Raw genomic sequence first — 9,575 nt, forward strand, 5'->3', positions numbered from 1 at the left:
AATTCAGAATCTTTGCATATGAAATGCAAAAATCAAGCATTTACAGACATGAAAACATAGTATATATTAATCAAAATATCTTTTTTAATGCCCCATACACCTATATCCAGGTATATGTAACATAAATACTCATATGTCTGACATGAAATAACACCACAAAAGCAGCTATTGTCTCTGAATTCCTACAATAACATTCCAAGCTTCAAGGGCAGTTTGCATCCATGCAGATTTCTAAGAAAGTGTTACATATGTTGGTTAAATCAGGTTTGTCTCACCAACATCCTGGTTTGAGCTTCAGAATCATCCTTCTTGTTTAGTTGATCTGAGCCAGATGTTTGCTGCTCTCTGCCTGAACACAGCCCGACCGGCTCCCAGGCTGAACGTGGTGCCTGACATGTACAAGTTGATGATAGTGAAGTGAATATATGGATTGATGGACGTATTGGGTGAGTGTTGAGATAAAAAGTTGTACAAAGTCCACACAGCACAGATCGTGTACAGGACCCCTTGTAGGATGCCAGTGACGGTGACCCTCACCTGACCACTGAACTGTGAACTGGGGAAGGGTTGTCCATTTGCCGCAAAAACGCCGCACAGGTAGACAACAATTGAACCACTGGACATCACCATTACACACAGGCAGAATAAGAAGTGGGCCGTCTGTATGGAAATTATTATGATATACATATATGCCAGACATTTCAAGAGAGCTCTTGCAGGCATAATAGGTATGTTATGACCCACTGTGAAATTGTTACTGAATCCAGAGCTATCAAAAGGAAGAAGCTCTAAAAACATGACGGTGAAATCAAGCAAATTGTAAATTCTCTCAAGAAGCCAGATGCAGTAGATGATGGAGTTGATGTTCTTCTTAATCCAGATGAAGAGCACTCGCCGTGCAGGTACAATCTGCGTGTAGTAGAAGAAGTTCAGCCAAACAGAGGAGGTCATACTGGTGGACAAACAGGAGAGCGACACCAAATATGAGGTTTGAAGGAGAATGTAGTTTTCAGCTTGTAGTTCAGAAAAGAACACCACAATAGCAGACATCAGGTAAGTTATTGTACAGCAAACCAAGGACCCCAGGAGAATCTTCAGAGGTTGCTTGATCCTGTCGCTGCTGCAAAGTGGACAGACCATGCAAAAGAGGTAAAAGGCATTAGCCATGATGTTGAGAATAACAATAGGCCCATTAATTAGGCCACAAGTTAGGTAGTTCATTTTGTGTGCTGTTTCTGTTTTTGGTGTCTTCCTCCCTCGTGGTGCTCTTACAGATAAAATCTGAGAGGCACTCCAACTCTGTGCAGTGTAACAAATCAGACATATTTGCATCAAATGCAAACTGGAACATGCAAATAAAGCATATTACTGTGAAATCACCTAGAAATAGCAATACAGTCATTACTCCATGTTTTTATTCCATGTATTGATCATGTATTGATCATTTGTTACAACTATTATGACTATTTGTGATCGTGTTAAGAAAATTAGTTTTTCAGGCACACTGATTGAAGTTCAGAAACCAAACATTTTTATGCAAAGTTAGATAATAAGTTGCAACATCCAAAATTTAGCATCTTCTCAAGTAAGATAATGACTGTTGGAGCTTTACTGTTCTGAGACAGTGAAACAAATGTTTCATTAACAGCATTGGAATATTTAGATGTAAATTTGCTCCTTTTTCTTGTTTATTTAAGGGCAGTTGCTTAATGATGTGGTCATGCAAACAGGCTAATACCATCATTGGGACTCTCTCTGATTTAATTTGATTTTGGTCAATACATGTTGTTTGTACATTTTCTTCAGTTCAGTGCAACTTTGTTCATCCCTGTAAAACTGTATGCAACAATTGCCCTTACAGGGCTAATTATAAACATAAGTAAGCATTTCCTGCTATTTGTCACAGGCTTATTGTTTGGGTTTTTACAAAAATAAAGAAAATCAGTCATCAACCTTTCTGTGAGCAAAAATTTTAGCTGAAAGTAACTAGATTGTATTCATGTGTGTAATTGATGACAGTGACGCTGCCAGGGACTGATTAAAAGAGCAAAGTTGTCATTCAACTTTTTCATGTGGGCTGAATATTTATTCCAACTTCTTGGAAATATTGTGAAAGGATGCCTGCTGTACCTGTCACCTCCCCATAGCGCAATGTTAAAATGTGAATGGCAATCTCTGAATCAATTCAAGTAGTGAGATGTTTATGAGGGTGGGAGTTAATTAACTAATGTTTTTTTGGAAGGATAGGTTCACATTTTTTTCAATTTTTCTAAAATTACGATCTTTTCAGCACAAATTCCTGCTTTGTGTGCCAATCCTATGTCACAGCTCAACAGGGTAACACTGTGTATGGAAGCACAAAGGGGAGTTTCATACTAAAAAGACTGTAACTTTGGAGATACCCACTTGATTGGTCTAACTCAGACTGCAGAAGCATCTATCAGCTTTAGCTAAACTTTAGAATTATTTTTTGCACAGACAGAGGACTATAGATATTGAAATTGCTTAAGGTACTTTTAAAAAGTACTTTTAGTCTCAAGCCTTTTTGCAGCAAAACAATGTCTAAAAAGTTAAAGTGGCAGGAATCATATGAGGTGGGAATCATACAGTATGAGGTTTATGGGACACAGCAGGCCGATGACTTGAGTTGAACCCAAATGACTTCAGCAAAACCGCAGACATGTGACAGGATCAACTAAAAATGTAGACTATCCATGACTAAAGAGGGTAGGGTGTGGGAGTTGGTAACCAGTTTGTTAGGAGAACAGAAGTTATTAAAACTAAAATGAATGAGACAGAGAAATATAAATCAAACATGTAGACTAATTAATGCTCAGATACATTTTAATGATGAAAAGTATAAGCATGACCACTAAATGTTAAACAAGACAAAATAAGCACTTAACAATAAGCAGACTTGTACTACTTATTGTTCACATGGTTAGCCGAGTTTCAGCAACTTGTGTTTCAAAAAGAATCAATAACTCTCAATCAATCTCTACAACTGATACAACAGGAAGTCTACAGTCAGGTGTGACTGGAGCTCCTACAATGATATTCCCAGCTACCGGGGCAGCTTGCACATGCACATTTCTAGGAAATGTGTTGGTTAAATCAGGGTCACCTTACCAACGTCCTGCTCTTCTGGTCTGAGCTTCAGAATCATCCTTCTTGTTCAGGTCATGTAGAAGTAGACGACAGTGAAATTAATGTATGGATTGATGACACACAGCACAGACCATGTACAGAACCCCTTTTAGGACACCAGTGACGATGACCCTCACCTGACCACTGAACTGTGGACAGGAGAAGGGGTAGACTACAGTTGAACCACTGGACATCACCATTACACACAGGCAGAATAAGAAGTGGGCCCTCACTATCCAAACCGAAATAGTAGATACATTTGTCTACAATTCAAATGAAGGTATTGGTAAATATTGTGTTATGATACATAGTGAAATTCTGAGTGAAACCAACTAAAATGTAATTAGTTACAGTAAGATATTCTCTAAATATGGCACCAACATCAAACAAACTGAATATTTTCTCAACAAGCCAAATGCAGTAGATGATGGAGTTGATGTTCTTCTTAATCCAGATTAAGAGCACTCACTGTGCACGTATGATGTGCATGTAGTAGAAGTTCAGCCAAACAGAGGAGGTCATACCAGTACACAAACTCCCATCCACCACCACATATGAGACCAACAGGAAATTAAAGTTGTTATTTGTTGTTATGACCTCACCAAAGAATAGCACCATAGCTGACATCAGATAAATTACTGTACAGCAAATCAAAGACCCCAGGAGAATCTTCAGAGGTTACTTGGTCCTTTTGAAGTGGACAGACCATGCAAAAGATGTAAAATACACTGGCCACAATGTTGAGTATAACAAATGGCCCGTTTATTAGGCCACATGTTAGAAAATCCATCTTTGTTTTTCACTCTGATGAAGACACAGTAGTATAAAAAACACTGATCTGTTTGCACTATTAAAGGTTAAAAATCAATCAGTGTGTTCCACTACTTTTTCACTCTGAAATTTGCTGTCCTGGAAGAACCTGATTCCGCTGCACATTGCTGTAAGATGTGCGGATAATCCCTTTTCATCCATATTCTTTTTTTTTTTTTGCTTCTGTTTCTGTTTTTTTTTGGTGTCGTCTTCCCTTGTGGTGCTCTTACAGAAAAACAAAAAATGTGAGGCACTTTAACTCTGCACAATGAAACAAATCTGAGGTATTTGCATCACACGCAAATTGGAATTTGCAAATAAAACATATTATTGTTTTTATTCCAGGTAAAGACCAGAAACCAAATGTGTTTAAAAAAAGTTAGATAGAAAGTCGCAACATCCAAAAAAGAGCATTACATATTCAAACTTTACTGCTCTGAGCAGAAACAAATAGATAATAATGGTAATACAAATAGACATTTCCAGATATCTCCACATCTGCTTACAGTCTTTACCTTATTTGTGTGTAATCACCAGCCCTGTACAATAAATGTGCTTACACAGCATTGTTGGTACCCTCTCTGATTGCTTTTGAAACTTTTCTTCTGTTTGTGATCCTCTTCATATTCCTGGATGTTTTCATTTGCATAAACTATAACATTAAATCCAATTCAGCCTCAAACTGTATCAAAATGGCCTCAAGCAAAACTATAGCATCACACACCAAATAATCACAAAGTCATTTAGACATCAGAGGTTACATTATTTCAACTGATGTCAACTGAGTGCAATGTCACATCATTTGTTACCATGCCAACACCACAAAAAGATTTGAATGTCCTCCACACATCTGCTGCCCTTTGCCTGAAAGCAGCCTGACTGATGCCCAGGCTGACCGTGGTGCCTGATATGTACAGCGAGATGGCCGTGAAGGAGACCCAAGTGCCGAGTTGAAAGTCAGTGGAGTATAAGAAGGTGAATGAATCGATGAAATAGAAAGTGTCACAGAGCACTCCTTGAGAAATCCCAGTGATGGTGATTCTCATCTGACTTCGAAGAGTGGAGAAGGAGCTGCCACTCTGCGCCACACTTCTCATGTGTCTATGCAGATATTGGACTGTGGAAAAGCTACTAACAGTCATTATACACAGACAGATCAAAATGTACACTCTGATGATGACAAAACTAGCTTTGTTTTTGAGGTACAGTTCATCAATGTGATATTCAGTCAATATGCCATTGTTGTAATTTAATCCATTCTGAAGTAGTATACTGGAAACAGCCACAGCATCACTGAACAAAAAAATCATCCCGTCAAGAAGCAAAGCCACGTAGATGACAACCTTGATATTCTTCTTCACCCAAATTAACACAGCTCGCCGGGCAGGGACAATCTAGATGTAGTAGTAGTAGAAGGTCAGCCAAACATAAGACGTCATGCTGTTATGCACACAGTAAAGCACAATCACCCATAACACGATAAACATTTCAAAGCTTTTTACCTCCTGTAAAACACAATACAGTGATGCTAAAGAGACACAATAAATAGTTGAGCACCAGACCAGAAATCCCAGGAGTAACCTTAAAGGATGCTTGAGTCTTTGTCTGTTGCATGGCGGGAAGATCAAGCAAAACGCATAGAAGATGCAGTGAGGTTGAGAAAGATGAGAAGGCCATTGATAAATATGAAAGTCTGCTCACCCAGATCAATGTACTGACGTGCCATTGGTGGTTTAGGAAAGTAAAAAATATAAAAAGGTAATTGTTCCTCTTTTGTGTGTGTTCAGTTCTAGCCAAACCATCAGTCTTACATGAGACATTATAGGAAATCAACATGCAAACCTTCCCATTCATTTGAATGAGGAAGTATGTCCAAACTTTTGCACAGGATGGTCATATACATTATGTAAACAACTGTAACCACAACAGAATAAATATGAATGAAGCATTTCTTTCCAAGATGCAACTAACTTGCTAATATACAGTATATACTCTCCCTGAAGAGAAAAGACTCTGTTTGCTATGTGATCTAGGTGAGACTGAAGACAAAGTCCACTTTATGTTTTATTGCTCATTATATGATGATTGATTTCGGGGCTACACTATTAAGTAAAAGGTCCTTAATTTCTGATGAATTTTTCTGGATGAATGATTATAAAAAACTTGAGCTGTGTTTCAGGAAGGGAACCTTTTGTGTGGCTGATTTTATTTGTAGAGCCTGGTGCAGACTAAGACAAAGTTCTTTGTTTGCAATGTGATGTTGTAATGTCTTGTCTATGTTTGACAAATGTTTCACCACTGTAACAACTGTATTCTGATGTCTTGTAAGTCCATGTGGGCTCAGGACTATATGTGGAATACATCAACAGTGCATAACTACAAAAGAAATGTCCTGTTAGTGATGTAAATCAGAATTCTATCTGTTTTAGATACAGTAAAGTGTTGCTGTTTGGGATTATTAAAGTGATCACAATGTAGAATGGTTACTATGGTGACACCTGTGGCCTCTTCTCTCCCTTGAAATCTTTAGAAAGTGTAGATTTGAAAGAAGGCCCTGTTAAAGAAATAGTTCAACATCTTTGGAAATAGGCTTATAACCTTTCCTGTCAAAAGTTAGATGAGATAGCACTCTCATATTTGTGCTTAAAGTGGAGTTATAGTCAGTCTTCATGCTTAGTTTAGCATAAAGACTGCAAGCAGGGGGATAATACCTAGCCTGGCCAATGTTTCAAAAATCACACCTTTAAAGAAAATCATTGACCTGTCGTAAAACTCAAGCAATAATTAGTAAATTAGGAGAGTTATTTGCATACTCCATTTTGTAGATATGCTACAGACAAAAAAATATTTTCCCTGTGCCCTTAAGACTATGCAGCTACAACATTTTGTGTATACAGCATCACAAAGGAAATAATACCAGAGAAATAAGAATAGGTTGGAGACATTCAGGTAATTAACGGGCCTGACATTTTTCTCCTGACAGGTGTTGTATAACTATAACATCACACATCTTTGTCGTTTTACCTCAGTTCCAATTAAACATCAGCCAGTTATAATGTGAATTTTAATAATCTGAATGTATTGTCCTTCTGGTTTCCTTTCTGATGCTTTCTCAATCAAATGGTGCTGTTTTTTTATTCCGTGTGGATCTATTGAAATAATTTTTTTAAACTGAGCTAGTTCTTGTGCTAGGATCTACCATAAATCCATCAAACAATATAACATACAACATAATAATAATAATAATAATAATAATAAAACTTTATTTTCAGTATATGAAATACGGTGACAAAGTGCTTTATAATAAAAAAAGGACACAAATAAAAACACAAAAGATTAAAACTAAATAAAACACCATAGAACAATAGATATACAATCAAATCAAATAATGTACATTTGTACATTTGACACCATACACGGTATACAAATTTAAGGGAGTTTATCCCACAATGCATTTAGGTTGTAAAAGTACCCAAATGTAGCGGTGAGCCATATGTTGATTAGCTAATGCCTATACATCTCCCTACAGGAAACCAACGTTGATGGGCTTGAGCAGTCGTCCTCAGCACATTGAAAAGAGGGAATATGATCTTTACAAATGAGCGGTGTGCAACATTGGCAATATAATACCTCAGACTTGACAGAAAATACCTCAGTGTTGTACAGAAGAAGAGACATGTCAAACAAAAGGCATCAGAATTTCAAGCTGGGCCTTCTAAAATCACAAAATGTCTGAATTATTTGTGGGTGTTCATGAGATTTTGGCCCCTATATATTATTGGTAACATGACGGTTTGAAGGCTTCAATGCCTTTTCAGTGCCAGAGAACTTTTCTTAGACTTTTCATCTGCATATAATACAATTAAGCCAGATTTACTCCTCTCTATAATGATTCAGTTACAGTTCAATCCAAATGTCATTTACTGGAACAATTCTTTTCTCACAAACAGAATACAGCTTGTAAAAGTAAATGACTGTTTGATGTGTTTTGTATGTCTATGAAAACTGTCATATGTGAAATTGTATGTTTGATCTGTGTGTTGATCTCTTGAACACAAAATGAATCTCAGTCTAATCTGACCATAAAGTTGTATCGTATCGTGTCGTAGTAATAAATAAGTACATTTGATCCAGATTGAAGTAGATCAACAACTACTGGACGGATTGAGATGAAATTTTGTACAGATATTCATGGCTGATAGAAGATGAAGCTGGTGACTTTGGTGATTGCCTGATTTCCCTGTAACACCACCAGCAGGTTGACACATTTACTGAAATATCTTAACACCTATTGTATGGATTGCAATGAAATTTGGTTCAGATATCCATGGTGCCCAGAGCATGAACCCTGATGACTTCGGTTATCCCCTGACTTTTCCTCTAGTTGCACCATAAGGTTTAACTTTTGAGGTTTTGAGTGAAATGTTTTGACAATTATTGGGTAAGTTGCCATATTTGTTACAGACATTTGTGTTTCCCTAAGGATAAACTGTAAACATTATGATGATTCAATGAGTTTTCATCTAGCGCTATCATTAGGTCAAAATCGTAATATATCTGATACTTTCTGCTTTAGTTCATGTTTACTGCTAATTAGCAAATGTTAACACCTTAACACATTAAAATAAGATGTGTTAGCATTAAGCTCAAAGCACTGCTGTGAGTAAGTGCAGCCTCACAGAGCTTCTAATATAGCTGTAGACTCTTTGCCTTATATTAATAACCTTTATTTTAATTGTAAGTGCTGTTCTTGTCGTACTGTGCCAAAATTTCAAACCTGACAGATCATGTGACTAATATAATATATTAATGTACAGTATTATTTCAGCAATACATTTGTTTTGAATATATTTTCATTGGATATTTTTAAATAATATCAACCACAGAATAAAAAACTTCAAGGGACTAAAAAAATATTCAGAAATCATTTTTATCAGAATGGATTTGGAGACAAACTGCTGTGCAATAATTTTATTTAAATAAACACGTCTGACTAAAACGCCAGAATCAATAGATCATACATACACAAAGAGAGAAAACAGTCACATAAAAATAATATTCCAAACAAAGTATGATACATATTTACATTCAAACACTCATTGACAGTTATGATACTTCTGGTATACAAATAATTATTCCTCATGCACACAAACACACAAACACAAACACACACACACACACACAAAAACATGTAAGCCACAGGTTTGTCTTAGGTCTGTCAGTGTGTCTGAATTAGATGTCCACTATGCTACATGTCAAGGACTTGGACATACAGGGAATAAATAAAGGCATCAGATAACAAAGTTATTCCTCAGTTTCTATTGGCATCAAACTGAACTTTGTGCATCCTTCAGTGGTTTATTATTGTCATGTCCCATTAATACTTTATGCTCAGACTATTATCTAAAAAGATTTTAAAATCACAGCAGTGGCATGCACATATTCATTTCAGCATTTAAAGGACCGTATCAATGTTTCACATGTTCTAGTCTATTTACTACATATCTCATATACTTTACATTACTGCTGTATTTCATTTATTTTAAATGAGCCCTGTGTTCTGGCAGCCCTTAATTCCCATTCTTTCACTGTGAACATCAAATCTGCTTTTTTTTAAA

General features: G+C 36.6%; 1 protein-coding gene across 1 annotated transcript; it reads right to left on the minus strand.

Annotated features, from left to right (window-relative positions):
* Window positions 1-300: 300 nt before the first annotated feature.
* On the minus strand, window positions 301-1,221 carry LOC122992576. Its single transcript, XM_044366423.1, has 2 exons — window positions 745-1,221; window positions 301-660 (listed from the first exon to the last, which is right to left on the minus strand). Exons 1-2 carry the CDS (start codon window positions 1,219-1,221, stop codon window positions 301-303), a joined length of 837 nt encoding a protein of 278 aa, XP_044222358.1.
* Window positions 1,222-9,575: the final 8,354 nt, after the last annotated feature.

This window comes from Thunnus albacares, chromosome 11 (genome assembly GCF_914725855.1).
Source record: "Thunnus albacares chromosome 11, fThuAlb1.1, whole genome shotgun sequence".
Classification (NCBI taxonomy): domain Eukaryota; kingdom Metazoa; phylum Chordata; class Actinopteri; order Scombriformes; family Scombridae; genus Thunnus; species Thunnus albacares.

Excerpts from the sequence above, each read along its gene's own strand:
- LOC122992576 (XM_044366423.1), bottom strand. The coding sequence starts at position 1,221 with ATGAACTACCTAACTTGTGGCCTAATTAATGGGCCTATTGTTATTCTC. Across the intron at positions 661-744 it reads GATTCAGTAACAATTTCACA|ACGGCCCACTTCTTATTCTG; the intron begins GTGGGTCATAAC and ends ATTTCCATACAG.